The following is a 17,370-nucleotide window of genomic DNA, read 5'->3' as shown; positions in this document are numbered from 1 at the left end:
ACCAACACCCCCAGGTCCTTTTCCGCCAGGCAGCTTTCCAGCCACTCTTCCCCAAGCCTGTAGCGCTGCATGGCGTTGTTGTGGCCGAAGTGCAGGACCCGGCACTTGGCCTTGTTGAATCTCATACAGTTGGCCTCAGCCCATCGATCCAGCCTGTCCAGGTCCCTCTGCAGAGCCTTCCCACCCTCGAGCAGATCAACACTCCCGCCCAACCTGGTGTCGTCTGCAAACTTACTGAGGGTGCACTCGATCCCCTCATCCAGATCATTGATAAAGATATCAGACAGAACTGGCCTTCTCATCTGCAGGTATTTTCTTTACATTTGCAGGTCCAAAGGGATCACAGGCAAAGAACTGACCCCTTTTATGTTACAGAAGATCAATGAATTAACTGATGGGAAATCGCTGGACTCCAGTATCCTTTTACTAAATGGGGGGGGGAAAAGTACTCCAATGTACGTCCTATCTGTTCTGATAATGCTTGCTGGAAAACGCTGTCACTTTATTGACAGTCTAGCAAGGGGCAAACACTTCAGTATTTGCAAACAGATGAGAGCTTAGCAACTGCATCCTGCTTTTTCAGGAGCACCCTTACTGTCCTCATCCACCTTTGCATTAAAAATTGAGACCAGCACAGACAGCAGGTGGTCCAGAGCGTAAAGAGATCCCTCACGTCTGATCCCTGAGCTTGCCTGCTCCGCACAGTGCTCAGGACACTGTTGCCCGTGGTAGGGTTGCACACTGGAAGGTACCTGGGCTTCCCAGAGCACTGCGTTGTACATCACACCGCCTTATCCAACTCTTCATGCAGGTGCAAAGTAAGAGAAACTTGGAAGAAGAATACCCTTGGGTGAGCAAGAATCCTCTTGCACAGGCAAGAGAAAGGCAGATCTACTGGCTGGGATGCTGACATAGGATCTGGGAGAGCCACGTTCATGTCCAGGCTCTGCTGCCAGCCCTCTAGAAGACCTCATAGCTGGCCAGTCAGGGCAGATTGGTAAAGGCATTTTTTGATATTAGAACCCTACACAGCCAGAAAGTGGGGCTTTCAAAGCCTCTGATACTCTGCTCCCAGTGAAATTGATAAAAAAATGGGCTTATAGAGACTTGGCAAAAAGCTCATTAGGCATCTAGTTCTAGAAAAGCTGGCCAAGATCCTCAGAGGTTTTTTAGACTCTCGACTCCAGTTTAAGCACTTCACCTTCTCTTTTGTCTGTGAAGCCTTTGCTTCTGTTCCCTATCTGTTGAATGGAGGCAACAGGTTTCCTCTGTGTGGACACAGGGGGAGGAAGATGAAAAAATTGAAAAATTCAGGGTGTTCATGCAGTATTGAAACCCAGCATATGTGCCCCCAAAGGATTATGGCACGGGAGATCAAATCTATCAAGTCTCACAGCATGTATTTTCTGCTTTCTCCCTCTAGGCAGTTCCTACATAGGCTTCTGACAGGTCGATCTTGCTGGTATTTTTTCTTTTCCTCAAAGAAATGCCAAACAGACCTTGCTCTTATCCAGAACAATGCCAGAGTGGGCAGCTGCATTGCAGTGGCCCTGAGCAAACTACAGAAAGCCAGAAGGACGGGGAACCTGCCTCGGCGAGAGGACACAACCTCACCTCAGCCAGTGAGTCCCCTGCTGCCCTCCATATAATGTCTCTCTGCTGACAGCACAGGATAAATTTATATCTGTTCCCAAAAGTAAAAGGTGACTCAGCCAGAGATTGATCTTTCTGCTTCACGCTGGCAGACATTCTCTCTTTAGTATTTTTTATTCTTCTCAGATAAATATCCTCTCCTCCTCCCCCTATCCACATTTACAGGGAATAAATACTTACAGTGGCCTAATCCCATTAAGTCTTAGACCATCAAATCCATTAAAACTTTAATCACCTTTTCACCTTTTATCGTGCCCTTATGTATAACTTCAACTGTATTGCTCTCAGTGCCAGGGAACTCATGACTACAGGAGTAGACCTGGAAGAGGGTGGGTGGAGATATTTTGAGCTGCTGAGCCATATGTGTTTTATAAATATCTCTTCTTGTGGGCCTCCTGCTCATGATTGCCAAAATTACAAGACGTGCAGCATATCCCAAACAAGATCCATTATAACCCTAATAGTCTATTCACTATCTTAGATTTTGTGTGCACCACATAATTTACAGGAAACCTATTTTAGATAGTCTTTAGAGAGCTGAAAAATTTTCTAAAACCCGTTTGCAATAGGATTTGTCAATATAAAGGAGGGCAGTGACTGCAGAGGCAATAACCCAGCATTTGATGGAATGAGAAAAAACAGCTGTATGTCCCCAAAGAATCTGGAAACTTCCTGTTTGTGGAGCTGTACTGCTTTTTCAGGCTTTGTAGGACAATAAGACAGTGATCCATAAAGTGTCACTAGGTACGGCAATTTCTCCTGGGAGCTTGCAAGAAATGACTGCATTTTTCTGCCCACTTTTTCCCATTTTCTTTGCTTTTTTACACAGCAGTGCTTGAATGTTTCTGAGATTTGGTATGTCAAAAATTGCCCCAAGAGAGATGGCTTCAAGGGCACTGACATGACCAGACCCATGCAACTACTTATATTATTCTATCACCACACAGAGAAACCACCAGCACCCATATGTGTACACAATAATATCCCACCTGCCATGCTGGGCCTGGCTATGAGCAGGCATAATTCAGAAAGCAACGTATAGAAGAGATTTCCGTTCTTTCTGATTGGGATGGTACATACCTGTGTCTAGCCATCCAAAATAAGCACAGGCTTTCACACTATAAATTAGATAGATAGCTTTCAAGAGAGTGGGAAAAGTGACTAGGGAAAGCAAAGAAGACTTGGAAACTTTTCCCTCAAGTCCTTCCAACTGCTTTTTACCTCTTTCTTCCCTCTTAAAGGTGGTGATTGGAGGTATCAACGTTGACTTTATAGCCAAGGCACAGAACCCTGTCATCCTGGTACTGTATCTATAGCAGCTTTCTTAGCACCGCTGCCATTTCCACCTACTTTTACAGGAGTGCCAAGCCAAAGGGGGGTGGGGGGAAAGGTGGTATCCGTGCATGATATCCACATGTCTGCATGCACACACATGCACAAACGTGGGCGGTGTAGTGCTGCACATTTGGTGTGTTGTCTAGGTGGGCAATGGGGTGATACTCTGTTCCCGTGCTGAAAGTCACTAACCCTACCACTCAAAACAGGGACAGAGCAATGTATCATCCTTACAATCTCCATATATGACTCTGGCCTCTACAGTCTATGTTAATGTGCCTTGGGGCTATTCTCTGATGCCATAAGCCCAAAGAACTCTTTTAGCAGAAGAGCTGCCCAGGGCACTCTCAAAGCACACCTGCAAAGAACTAGAAGCAATAGGTAAAGACCCTCACTGTGCTATGACAACCTCAAATTCAAGGACAGACCCTGTAGGGAGGAAATCCCCAGGTAAGAGCCAGCTCTGGCTGCCTGGGACTGCCTTAGCTGTGGAAAGCAGCATGAATAGGAGCAAGAGTCTCCGTGCAAAGTACCCACAGTGGTAAGAAACTTTTGAGAAAAGTAGTACTGACACAGTTTACAGCTAAACAAGAGAGCCAACTTCCTCAGTCATAAAGGATTTGAGTCACACACACACAAAAAGAAAAAGATTGCTTTAAAAAAATAGAACATTTTAAATGTCACCAGACCTTCTCCCTCTCAATTTGGTTTGACTAAGAAACAACCAAGAAGCTAAAGTGGAACAGACCTGGGAATTCCCCATGCAAATGACAGCCTTTTGCATGGGATATACAATTTTTGTTGAGCTCTGTGAAGTACTACAGATTGAGGTGGTGAAGCTTGTTCAAAAGTTGTTTGGTGTCTCAAATTACTCTATGCTGATTGCCGAGGCAGGAAACTCCTGCCGTCAGATGGGGCGATCTGTGAAGACCTATCAGTCAGATAGGTAAAGACGTGCTGGGGAAGCTGTCCTTAAGGAAGTTGGCTATTCAATGATACAGAGGCAGAGGCCGAACGGTATTATAATGGTCAAGGGTGACACATGCTGTGGCTATGAAGGCTCGCAAAACCAAAAGTTCAACTGCTTCAGCTGTGATCTAACTGGTAACATACATACACCACGCTGAGCTATCAGGACAAGGAGCTAAGCTGTGACCAAGGGTGGGCAGCCACCCCTTGGCGTGTCAGACATGAGTGCAGATCCCTGGACCACCCGTGGCATGTTGAGGGGCCAAGGGCAGCTATAGACCCCGCTGGGAACAGCTGACAGGGGAAAAGGAAAAAGGAGATTTTAACATTGCATGAAAAAGTGAGGCATTAGCTGCCCTTGTGTATAGCAGCGAGCCCTAGAGCTGATGGTTCATCGTGGCAGCTACCCAAATGCCAAGCTGCAGGAGGATTCGGGAACTGATAGCCAAAACATTCTTGCTGACAGCTGCTGTGGTTAGGCACAGAGGAAAAGGCACCCCCAACAGCATTGCTTTGTTTTGGCTTTTAAAGACAGATTTTTTCAAAGGGCTTAGCACCCAGCAGAGCCCGCCCTTATGCATGTTGGATTTGTCGCAGAGCACTGGGGTACCACTCACACCTCATGTGCAGTTAGCAAGAAAGCAGCTGAATTCTGTCCTGGTTGTAATTCCCACATGGCTTTCAAGGTTACCCAGAAGCAGAGTGCTTTATAAGTAACTATCTGACCTGCAGAGAAGGATGTATGGTCTTGGTCAGAGAAAGGTGCTGGAAGAAGCATTATGGTTATAACTCTCTCAGGATACCCAGAAGTTGAGCAGAGTCTCATTTTTACGTTAGGAATTCAAACCTCTTAGGACATGGAAGAAGGTCCCAGAGACTATCTCAATTCTCTCCAACATTGCCAGAAAGCAACAGCCCAGTCTTATTTCAAATAACCTCAGCAAGCCCATTTTCATCTAAGTTCTTTCATCTCAGCCAGCCCCACCTGAACACAACGTAGAAGAGATACCCAAGTACCGCTCAGACGTGGAATTACCGGCTGAGCTGGCAAGGTGCAATGAGAGCCAGTCATTTCCTATTCTTCAAAAACAGGCTGCCGGTTTCTCTCTCACTGCACCCACCTGCTACTTTAAAGAGAGATTTAGCATCTTCATTTCTTTTAGGCGCTGTGGGGTTGTACAACAGCAGAGGTCACCCACAGCTGGATCCCCGAGCGGGAGACTGGTATATCTACTGTTAGGGCAAGGCTTGGCATAAAAAACCTGAAACACTGCCTTTGGGATGTGCGGGGGACTAAAAGAGAAGATCAGCATGCCAGACAATGAAAGGAGCTCATGAGTATTTTCAACACTCCTGCTAGCATCAGTTCTGAAAAACAGATAGTGGAACTGCATAAAATAGAGTTTGTGCTCATGACTGACAGCAGTTAGTACCCTCTTTTAATATTGAAGTAGGGGCCAGTGTTCAAAAGCATGTGGTTTGACTTGTCTAAACAAGCATCCTTGCTTTTTACTTTAGAGCAGGGTTTTGTTTGTTTTTTTGGTTTTTTTTTTCCCCTTGGCTGCCTCTATTATGGATAGTGAGCTTCAGAGTTAAAATAGCCAAGCTCAATGCTTTTGAAATCTGCAACACTCAACAGGAGACAGTTGCAGATGGAAATATCCTCATTCCTGGCAGTACCAGTGGCAATTCCCAGGGAGCATGAGCAAATGTAACAGAGGGGCATTTGGGTTAATGAGGAGTGACAAGTAGTGGAAAGATGGACGGAGGCCATAGGTTGCTTATATAGAGGCAGTTCTGCTCAGGTGGTCTGAGCAGTTCAGGGTTTGGAGAACTGCCAGACAGAAAAGCAAAGGCGTCAAGAATTAGCACCAAGTCTTACAGACTACAGAACCGGGGAGAGTCAGGGCAAACAAAAACAGCCTGGAGGTCAGAAGAGAGTAATAAAAGAGCATATTTAGATGGGAGAGCAGCCTCTTACAGTCGCGGGGCTGGATGCGGAAGAAAGCATTGTGTGCAAAGGACAGATGTACAGCTTTGGCTGGGGGAAGAAGAAGGGTCCTTGGGAGTATGAGTTTTGAGAACGCCCAAGAACAGTGATGGGTTGGAGGCAGAATATTTCTTATTCTGAGACGGCAATACACTTACTTGTTTAGGATAGATAGTGGTATTTACAAGCAAGAAAAACCTGTATGTGCAGGGGTATTCTGGTGCACCTGGGCTAACATGGGGCAGAGAGAGTCTGGGCCAGGAGCTGCTGTGTACGGGCATGCACATGCTTCAGCGGTTGCCACACAAACGCTCAACACACTCTTGAAAGCTCTGAATTATCCAGAACTGTGAAGATCATTATCACTGCCAGTGGCAAGCTGTCTTCAGAAATGGAAAATTTGTTTCAGGATTTTATGAAGCAAGAGCTTTAAAACCATTTGATAGCCACATGAAGCCCAAAGAGATCTGAGCACTTACTGATGTAATTCTGCTGGCAGGAGAATTAGAAGGAGGAGGAGAGGGGTGAGGGACTGCCACTGTTCTGACAATTTGGCTGTTTGTGACAGACTGACAGATGGACAGAGGAGTGGAAGGCAGAGGCAAGAGAAAAGAGAAGTTTATAACCACACAGGTGGAAAAGAAGGATATTTTTGATGAGGGAAATGTTTGGGAAGAGAAGGGTGAGTGAAAAAGTATTCAGACACCGAAACAGATCTTTCCACAAGTAAAGTACAGAGGCAACACGGGCAAAGTAACAAATCTAATTTTACCTTCAAAGGGAAATAAATAAATAAATAAAAAACCTGGAAGGCAGCTGCAGGAGCCCATCAGGTCTGGGTCAGCAGCTCTGGAGTCCCAGTGTTGGTGTGAGCAGGTCAATTCAGAGGGCTGCTCGTATCAACTGAAACACTCATTAGTATTGTTCTAAGAGGTCTTAGCAAATAAGACCAAAATAGCAATGCATGGGGAGACCAAACTGATGTGCCCTCCTAGGAACTGGGCCTTTGTCATCAAGTTTGAAGTGTGTAGATGGGCTGTAGAAGCTTGCATTGCTCTCAGTCTGGTAGCTAGATGGCTTCTGCCCCCTCTAATTGCTGACCTATGTTTCAGCAGCATCAACTTCACATGTTAATGGAGACATGGCATCTATGCCAAGCAGCCCTCCCAGTTTTGCCAATTAACAATTTATTCTTCCAGGACGGTGGGCAAACAAACGCTGGAAGAGTGAGACGAACCTTTGGCGGCGTTGGAAGAAACTTGGCAGGTGCCTAGTGCTTGGGTTTGCCTGTGGGTGCATGCCAGCTGTGATTTGTCCTTCGGTATTCCTTCAACAGCAGGAGCTCTTGCATGCTGTTAAGATCTGGGACACGTTAGGCAATATACCAGTGGGCAGACTGCCTGGAAAAGGTAGGGGCCATTCCAAGAAATAAGAGGGGAGGGAGTCGGGGATCAGGAAAAGAAAGGTCCACAAATATGAAGTTAACTAGCATACAGCACAGTGACCCCAAATCAAAGTTAAATAAGCATCAGTGATCTCCAATGACTGCTGAACAGCCTGGCCCTCAGTGTTGAATTAATGCCAGGTTATAGTCACAATAGAAGTATGTCTTGAGCAAGAATTTGAAAGGAATAGGCTTATTGAAAGATGATCATCCATGCAGCACAGACAAGAGGAACTGAGGTTTAGAAGAGAAAGGGCTACAGTTGCTGGCAAAAGGAAGGGATCACGCTGTGCCTGGTGCTCCACCACAAGCAGCAGCAGACCAGTGTTTGGGTATTGAACTTAGCAGGGGCAGATTACAAAAAGATTTTAGGATTATTCCAGCTTTTTGACCTTTCCCAAATCTTCCTAACACAAATCTACTACCACTTCAGATCACAAATGGGGAAGCTTGAGGGGAAAAAAAAATATGCCACCCATGCCACCCACTGAGGTATAATTTGTGGTAACTTGAAGGGAGAGGAGGAAGGGTTTCCTGTGAATCCATTCAGATTCAATGGTTCTAGTAAGACAGCATGGTGGGAACAGCAGTGTGGGAAGGCCAGCAGCAGGAAAGGCCGTGCACAGAAGCAATGTGGGAAAGCCCACGTGCCTGGGAAAGGAGATGATTCCAGGGAAGTGCAGAAGTTTCTTCCCCCTTCTTTTTTCCTCCACTCCCAGATGTTCCAAAAAATCTGGAGAATTCAGAGTGCCAGTGCAGCAGGCAGACGTAGATCACCCCACTCAACCCCAGCCAGTCATTTGCAGCAGCTGTGGCTGAGTTTCATCTTGAACATCCTTCTAGACCAGGATTGATGGGCATTAAGTTTTCCAGGAGAGGGCTTTGCTACAAACACTCATCCTGCACAGGCTGTCACTGTGTTCACAGTACTCTGATGGATTTATTAACATCTTTTGTTTCCATTTGCTTTTAGACTGCTTAAGCCGCCTTGGACAGACTCCTCTCTTTTTATCAGCTGTGGGGAAGGATGAACATTCAGAATCCATCCTGCACTACTGTCACCACATGGTACGTTGCACAGTAATGGCACCTCAGAAGCATGGAAGTGCTGACATTACATAGAGGGAAAAGTCTTCTAAACCCTGGCAGACGTAAGAGTCACCTTCCATCAAGCTAAGAGTAGGAATAATTCAATGTTCCTTTAGTTACAATTAGAAGGCAAGGAGCCACCCCCTAAAACAGAGTCTAGGTGTATGTACCATTTGGAGTCTGAACCATGGGGTCTGAAATCAGCTCCAGGGAGTGGCACTTGAAGGAGAAAGAGAGGTAAATCAGGAGGAACTATGAAAACTTCTAGGAAGGCCTAAGCACAGCCAGAAATATGCAAAGCCTGACCCTGAGGATAGGCAAAGTAATGCCAAAATCAGCCTGGTTTGAGTAAAGCATAAGTTAGAGAAAACCTGGAACTGAGAGCACAGGCTGGACACCTCCCAAGTTCAGAGGAGTAGGGTTCTCCACATAGCTGCATACACCCCTCTCTAACTGTGCACCAGAGGAATATCTGACTTCAGCAGCAGCTTGTCCACCGAGTTCAGGGAGCCAGGAGCAGCAGGAGCTCACTGCGGGCAGCAAGACAGAGCCTCACCACCCCAGCAGCAGAGAAAGCCAGGAGGGCAACCATAACCTAGGGCATTGGGCACCTCTGTTACAACAGAGACATAACCTATGGAACTGCATGGCAGAGACCTCTCACTCTCATTTACTAAATGATTTCTTTAAGCTGTGGCATTTGTTGCGTTGCAAATATTAAAAAATAGCCATCTGCCAGCACTGTCTGGACTGAGATACCTCTGAAATGTTGCTTATCTCAAGGGAGAAGGGAGGTTGAAGGGAGAACAGCAAGCTGGGCTACCGATCAGGTGGGCACAGAGAAAGAATGAGCCAAGTGTGGCAGGGAAGAGAAACATGCTCCATGTATAACTGTCCTCCCTGTTTTAGGACATGAGTGCCGTCCTTCAGCTGGAGGGGAAGAGCACAGCCACTTACTGTGCTGTGATCACTAGTGCTGGGGAGCTCAGCGTCGGCTTGGGTGATATGGACATCCACCACCAGATAACAGAGCAATATGTATGCATACCATCTATTTGTAAGCTTTTCCATATGAGAAGGAGCGTGGACGTGTGACAAAAGGCAACTGGTGAAGCTGCACCAGGAGGAAGTGGGTGTGCAGAGGGAACATGGGGAAATCCTAAAGTTAACCCAGACATTGGCCACTGAGATAGCAGCATGGCAAGCTACCAGAGCCCTCTGTTGCTGCTGACCCAGGTGGAGCTTCTATCTGTTTCTGCTCCGTACAGTATCACGACTAGTATCATCCCATGACATGTAGGCCAGAATCCTCTTCATTAACTAGTCCCAGCTAACCTATCATTTTTGGCACCTTAGAGCCAGCAATAAATCCAGTCCACCTGCAGAAATGGTATTTCCTCTTTAGGGAAAAACAAAGAAAAGTGGACAGAACACTGGTTAAAGCAAGTTTTCCTGTTCCATCCCCTCCCCACCATCCCTGTTGTTTCTACATGCTGAGTTATATCAACAGGCACTGCTGCTCAGCACATTCAAACCTTCAAAACGTCAGGGCTAATGGAAGCAGTGATTAAGGACTGATTGAGTGAAAGCCCCATCACTGCACCCTCCTTCCCTACTCGTTCCTTTGTTGACAGAACAAAAGCCTCTGCTTCATGACTGACAGTGACATGGAAGTTAAGTGCAATTTACTTAACAGTGGGATCCCCATGAGGTGGAGACTTCCTAGGGAAAAATATGGTCATTGCTCCCACTTCCATCTCCACCCTGCCTCCCCCAAGCCTTGGCACAGAAAACCATTACCTGACAGATTAATTCTCCTGAGCTTTATGAAACCGCTGTGGCCAGTGGAAACTCTGAACCAATCTTCTGCTGCAAAGTGCATTCTGGCAGCCCTTCTTTCCGCCAGGATTATCAGAGACATGGGAAGGATGCTGCATGAGTGCCTATAGCACTGGCCTGGCGTTCAGGCAGTGATTGAGCAGCCTCAGAGAGCCAAAGGAGGGAACGGCAGCTCCCCACTCTACTGCTCCACTGTCCCCATCCCTGTGCGATTCAGTAGGACTCAGGAGTAAAACACTGTGATGTCCAACCTGTCTCAGGAGGCACTGTGCACAGAGGACATCTAAATGACATGCGCAGCAAGCAAAGGCATAGTCAAGCCAGGCATAGCACAGGGAATCCTACAGTGACGTTAAATAGCAGCATTCCCTTTCCCTGTAGGTCTCTGACTGACCCACGGGTACCAAAGTAGTCTAGTGAGGACCAGCAACTACCTTTCTCTGCTGGAGGGCCCCTGCCAGTTGAGTCCAGCTCTTGATGGCAGGGAGCAGGGGAAGGAGAAGAAGGTGAGGAGATGAGACAAATGACAAAATCCATTTTCCGTAGGGACTCACTCTTTTAGGCTTATCCCTGCACCTAAGGGCTGCAATACGAGTGAAAATCCTACAACCCGAGTCTGAATAGCAATCATTTCCCCCCCCTGCAATGACTCAAGGTGTCTCTACTCTGTGTCCTGGATTTTCACTAGGTGTCCCAGTTCAAGGAGAACCTGTGCCAGGCCCCGCTAGTTTGCATTGATGGAAATGTGCCTCTTTCCACTATTCAGTATGTCTGCCAACTAGCTAGAGAGCATCAGCTAGCAGGTAAGGAGAACTCACCCAGCCCTGGCCCCGTAGCTCCTAACAGCGTGTGTGCCGAGACACTCCGCACACCCTGAGAGCTCCCCACTGCTGCTTGCTGGAGATACCCAGTTATTGGCTGACACGCTGTGTTATTCAGCGTTCCTTTCTATACACTACTACTCCATTTCAAACGGATGAAACATTTCTGCTTTCTCTGAGTTTTTCTCATTCTGCAGCTAGATCGCATTTCCCGTAGTGTAGGTGCTATAGCCCTTGGGCACTGCCAGAAAGCCAGGGAAAGCTGCTCTCTTTGCCTTTAATCTCAAGGCAAGCACAAATGTGTGTGCTTCTGCCAGTCTGAGCAGCAATATAGTTTGCTTCTCAGAATAAGTGCTGGAGCATCTTTTGAGAGGATTTCTCTCCCACTTCCCCTAAAATACATACCTCCCTTCCCTGGTATGCTGGGGACCCTTCACAAGGCTTCCTAAACCTTTGGAGTTATGCCTTCATTTTTAAAAGGAAATCCTGAAGAAGGAGACAACATTCTTAAAACCTGGCAGAGGCTCCAAAACCAGCTAAGAGGAGTAACAAAACTGAAGTCTGATTATATCGCTCCAGAGCCAGAAGCAACAGCGTCATTGCTGAGCACGGGAAAGGAAACCTTGGGAGACCTTGTCCCAGGCACGGGGGAAATAGTGTTTAAGTTTCTCGTAGATTACACGTATAACCCCAGTTGTGCAGATGACGCTAAGCGTTCTACACTGCATCCTGCTCTGACATAGAGATGAACCACTAATTACTTAATTAACTAACCAATTGCAATGTTGTTTTGAAGTGTGCTATGAGCCAACAGATGAGAACAAGGCTTCTAAGCCATTCCTCTCAGACAGCTGGAAAGCGCTTACGTACATTTCCCCCAACCTGCAAGAGCTAAGAGCAATAAATCGGACCCTCGGGAACCCTCTGCCAGCAGGTATTGAATACTCAGAAGGGTCAGTCACACTTTTAGATAACCTAGATCCTGGAGAAGAGCATCTAATGCTCCAGCCCCATTTCAAGCAAATTGGGTTATAACACAGTGGGGATCCATAAGCACTCTTGGTGTCTTCCACCTTACAGCCATCTCTGCGTGGGTTGTATGGCCCAGGCCGGGCTGATGATCTGTCAAAGAGCACAGCAGGCCTGCGATGGCTCCTTGTCCAAAACCAGAGATCCCGTGTGCCTCATTTCATCAGCTAAACAGGAACGATCTCTGGTTTATAAACAAGCCTCTGAAGCATGATGCTCTGAGGGCACCTGTCCCAACAGTATCACCCTTTGCAGAAATGAAATACCCCACCACATGTAGGTGGAAAACCAACAGCCTTAAGACAAGGAAGTCATGCTTCATGACAGCTTTTTGATCTGTACAGACACATGTTTAGTCCCATGAGGGGTGGTTTCCTCAGCGTAGAATAGAGGTACGGTATGGAAGTCTAATGTTGGAGAATTCCATGCTTCCCATGATTTAAAGAAAAAAATTTATATCAACCACATTTCAGAAGTGCTCATAAATAGTAGCGCTCCTAAATGGGAGTAGTGGTGCTCATAAATAGGCTGCCAGCCCATAAAAAGGCCAATTGAGGACCTTTAAAGTTATACCACAGTTTTTCCTCCCCGCTCTCTGAAGAGCTGCCATCCAGGTTGGAGGATGTTGTCCAGACTGCAATGGCCCTGGCCCGCCCTTTGCTGGCCCACCTGCACTGTGTGGTGGTGTCCCTTGGCGCTCACGGCGTCCTCCTGTGTGGCAAAAGCCTGGCAGGGAGCATCTCGCTTCGTCCAGGAGCTCACGAACAGGTAAGGGCACGGAAAACAACTTCTGAGCTCTCAGTTCCTTCTTTCTGGGACCATATAGCACCGTAGCTATTTCTGGTGGCGTGGCAGCAGTCCTGGGAAACATGGCATCACTGCTGGCAAATGTATGTGTTTGAGGGGTGGAATACACAGCTCTGAAAGAAAATCAAGTCGACTGTCCGTATACTGCTGGCTCCTAGCAGCAGTGTTTATAGTCAGCTAGTTGTAGATGTGCTTACCATGAATATTCATGAGTGCAAGCTTCATTTTCAGGAAGCTTCATTTAAATTGCTGATCTCTTTCAAAGTGTGAAAAAAGATTATTGCCTTTTTTTTTTCCCTTTTCTTTTTTTGGCATCCATGCAGGCCTGGATGGCATCAGCCACACCAGGCCTTATCAGCTTGGGCAATAACCACGAACTTTCCTTCTCTCCCCACACAGACTGCTGCTGCCAGCCTCTGTGCCACCCACTACCCCGCCATCCACATCAGCAGGGAGGAGATAGTCAATGTCTCGGGCGCCGGCGACAGGTATATTGCTCGCTACTTTGTCTTCTCCAGCTAAATGTGGAAGGGCCATAATCGGATTTCTTTGAAATTCTACTGCAAAGGCAAACGACATTCTGCTGCTTGAGGAGCAAAGATTAAGGACACAAGAACAGGACTGGTTAGTGTGATTCCTTGCAAAGCTTGCTAAAAATGTCCCCCTAAGCATCTTGGAAGCCAGTCTTGCCATTATTAGTTTTGCTTTTCTTTAAGATCCAAGCCTTTCACGGCAATCTAGTAGTTCTGAATTAGTCCAGGCTAAGCTGCTGAAAGCAAAGTAAACCACCTTACATCAAAGCTGTCTTACTAACTACTTTACTTCCACATTTCTCCAATGGAAGTGGGACTGCCACTCAGTAGCTAAAATCGCCCTACAAAAGCATTTCATCAGGTTCTGCATTTGCCTCTGGCAATAGCTCATGCTTCAAAAGAGTCTGCTGTATAATTCGCCTAGCTGTTCACACAACGCTGTACATAGGAGTAGGAAATGACAGTTATTATTCCTAGCCCCACTGATCAATTCTCAGTCTGTCAGAGTAACATTTGATTGTGCTCCTTGTTAACTTGTCAAACTATATGTAGTAGTCACGTTTTTTTCCTTCTTGCTTGGTACACCGCAATAATTGATTCTATCCTTTAATTGCCTTGGGCTAGACCAAAAGGCTACATGTGACAGATATTTCCTTTTATTTTTCTACTCTTACCTACCAATAACTCAACATAGCAACACTTCTTTTTTCTTTTATGAGTGGGCAGAATGAAAAGTCATTTTTTTTGAAACTTACAGCATCCTCAATATTTGAGTTAGGATCAATCAATAACTTCTTGCCCAGCTAGTTAACCCACTTAACACCAGGACACACTCCTTGTGTCCCAAATCACCTCTGAGATGAGTTGAGTGCAACTACAAGCTGGTCCATGTGGGGATTTTCATAGTCCTCTTGTTCATCCAGGGTTTTCCTTCCTGGTAACCCCGCCTGCTCCACTGAGCTGCAGAAATCCCTGTTCTACAGAGTAAGAGTGCCAAAACCGGCTGGAAATGCCGGGACACTACATTGACGTACGTGCCATCTCCACCGCATGTAAACTGGTAAAGTTGCCCAAGCCCAGCCTGCTGGCACTTTCAAGGGACCATGCAGCAGGGCATAACCCAGGGCTGTAACACATTCACGGCTCAGCCCCCGTGAACCCCCAGGCTTTCGGAGCGCTGCTCAGGGGGTGCTGCGCACCCAGAAACAGTGATCCAGGGCACCTCACGCCTCGCTTCGACCCTGCGGCTCTCCTACAACGCCAGAGATGCTGCCCAAGGAGCCGTGCGTGTGTGCAGGGAGCAGCGGCTGTTTGCTCCTTGCAGCTGGCTGCCGTGACAACATAACACCGCGTGCCTGCACACAGCATTGCTAGGGGATGCTCCCCCAAATATTTACTCTGAACCTCTGGAGCTGTTGAGAGATTGAATGGTTTATGAAAATCATAATCTTCTGTGCCTTTGTAATGGATAAAAAGATGTTGAGGTAATTGGAGTGCAAAAAACCAAAAAAAGCGATCTTTTTCCCTTCCCCATAGATTTGCTCGTTAATCCTCCCTGCCGTCACATTTTCCTGTCCTTGCTTCTTCCTCTCAGATGTCATTATCTTCTCCCTTCTCTTTCACTTCTCCTTTGTCCTTTTCTAGCTTCCAAGCATCATTACTGTATTTAGCTATGAATAAACAGTAGTTGTTCCCAGTCGATCACAAACACCACCCTGCACATATCCATGCCTCTACAGAGCCTTCCCCTGCAAGCCAGGCAGATGGCAAAGTCATCCCCTTCTCCTGATGGCCTCCTGGTGCCTTGTGAGGACCTGTGGGTGACCGCTGTTGTCCCAAGCACTCACAGCATTTTTACTGGGGAATTTCAAATGGAAAACCACAGCTAAAGTTTACAAAAATCTGAATCTACAATCTCATTTCAGCTTTGGATTTCTTTTTCCAGCTGTGTCTGTTGCCCCACTCACATATATATGGAAACTTTACCTCTCTTCCCATCCACCCCTTTGGGGACAGGAGGGAATGTGACGAGGCACCAACAAGGAGCAGAGAAGTGACAAAATAATTAGAGAGCAAGGGAAAAATAGCTCCTTCCCTTCTTAGACTCTTTTCTTTTCTCCTGCCTCACCTCGAAAACTGGGGAGAAAAGAAGATACGGTGGAATAAGAAAGTACCCCAACTTCTCAGATAAGAAGCAAATAAAATGTGAATAAGCAGCGCTATTTGTTACTCCAAATTTAAAAATAAATATTAAAAAATCAAGAACTTTTCATTATAACCTCACCCCTCCTGTGTGACATATTCTGCTTCTGTAAGGGTTGGTTTGGGTCCAAATGAATTCTCTTACAAACGAATGGCCATGTTTCAGAGGTCAAAGCTGTTCCCCAATGTTCAAAACTGCCTTTCTTTCTCTCTGCAGCTTAATGGCGGGAATCCTTGCAGGGATGCTTGCTAAACATGACGCAGATACCTGTGTCCAGATGGGTCTGCTTGCTGCAAGCTTGTCTCTCCGTTCCTACGAGCCCATTTCCCCAGAAATCAGCACTTCCAGTGTCAGCCAGGAGCAAGTCAAGAGCAGGAGCTGGCCAGAGGTGAAGGTATGGAAGATGGACTAGAGCGCCGTGGCTTTCTCATCCATCACCTCCTCACCCTCCCAGCATTGCTGTTTCCAGGAACTGGGCTGTGTTTTGAGCTTCGAGCTCAAAAGCTGGCTGCTGACCAGAGGACTTAGACTTTTGGTGCGCACTAGCTTTTGGGAGGTGAAGTGTCAATGGAGTGCATTTGTGACAACTTGCATTGCACTGTTCACACTCATGTTTGTCTGCCTCTCCTTTTTTTTTTTTTTTTGTGGGTTACAGCAACCACAGCTTGGTTCTTCTGTCTACTGCCTGTTGATAGTTTATCTCACCTCCCCCTCTAAGGAGAACACTCACCTGTTTTGGTCTTGAGTAAACCCTCAGAGAAGGAGACCCCAACCCAGGGAACTTCTTTGTACAGAAGTGCTGGTTTCTGGTCTTTCAGACCTTCTGCTTCCCTGAACCTCCCATCCTTCCTAGATTTTCTCCTGAGGGGATTTCCCCTTCCTCCACCTTGTGTCACTGTTGTCCATTATCATGGTAGCTCCGCTGTCACCAACTCCTAGATCTTCAGGACCATGTCTCTTCAGGTGGGCCCAGCAGCAACATCCTCTTTTGCTGCTCACTCCTGGTTTATATCCAAGAGGTCCCATGGACCACAACGTGCGGCAAGATGCAGCTGGCAGGCACGTAACTCTGTAGGACAACCTCATCAGTCTTCCCAAGCCAGACAGCAAACGCTGCGCTTTCTTGCTCTGAAGTCCAATGCCCCTGGAGAAAGCAGGCGAGACTAATCAAAGAAGGGTAACCAGGGGCCAAGCTGGTGGCCTTTAAAAGGTGACTGCCCCTTGTCCTGCACACATTCATCTCAACTTGGGGCTTCCTTCCTCCCCAGCCCAGAGTGTCAACCCCACTCACCCACATACACGCTTGAGAGAGTTGGAGCAAGCCCCTCTTGCCTCTGCCTCATGCCTGTGACCGCTTGGCAAACCACTGGGTACTTGACACAGAAAACTTCCCACTCATGGGCAGTTGGAGAGGAGCGCTGGCAGACACGCGACCCTAAGGGAGCACTGCGTGCTGGGGCCAAAACATTCAGTCACACATTCCCCTCCCTCCAGAACAAGAAGTCTCCTGGTACCATCTAAGAAGCTCAGGATAATTACATTGTTTCCAGGGAGGAGGGGAAGCACAGCCCTTGTTTACAGGTAGACACCCAAGCTGTGTAGCTCAAATGACTCTGCCAAGTTCACAGTGGGTCCATGGCAAAGGCAGGAACAGAGCA

General features: G+C 47.0%; 1 protein-coding gene across 1 annotated transcript in view; it reads left to right on the top strand.

Moving 5' to 3' along the window:
• LOC103924408 (pseudouridine-metabolizing bifunctional protein C1861.05-like) overlaps positions 1-17,099 on the top strand; it is a 25,503-nt gene extending 8,404 nt beyond the window's left edge. Inside the window, exons 9-19 of the mRNA XM_009332934.1 lie at positions 330-415; positions 1,498-1,622; positions 2,895-2,954; positions 7,147-7,213; positions 8,365-8,459; positions 9,390-9,518; positions 11,008-11,122; positions 11,937-12,074; positions 12,771-12,937; positions 13,376-13,464; positions 15,929-17,099. Coding sequence (XP_009331209.1) covers positions 330-415; positions 1,498-1,622; positions 2,895-2,954; positions 7,147-7,213; positions 8,365-8,459; positions 9,390-9,518; positions 11,008-11,122; positions 11,937-12,074; positions 12,771-12,937; positions 13,376-13,464; positions 15,929-16,124 — 1,267 coding nt within the window. The 3' untranslated portion in view covers positions 16,125-17,099. The remainder of the gene's footprint in view (positions 1-329; positions 416-1,497; positions 1,623-2,894; positions 2,955-7,146; positions 7,214-8,364; positions 8,460-9,389; positions 9,519-11,007; positions 11,123-11,936; positions 12,075-12,770; positions 12,938-13,375; positions 13,465-15,928) is intronic.
• Positions 17,100-17,370: the final 271 nt, after the last annotated feature.

This window comes from Pygoscelis adeliae, unplaced genomic scaffold, assembly GCF_000699105.1.
Source record: "Pygoscelis adeliae isolate BGI_AS28 unplaced genomic scaffold, ASM69910v1 Scaffold38, whole genome shotgun sequence".
Classification (NCBI taxonomy): Eukaryota; Metazoa; Chordata; class Aves; order Sphenisciformes; family Spheniscidae; genus Pygoscelis; species Pygoscelis adeliae.
The sequence above is the reverse complement of the archived record's forward strand: the minus strand, read 5'-3'. Positions and strand labels throughout refer to the sequence as shown.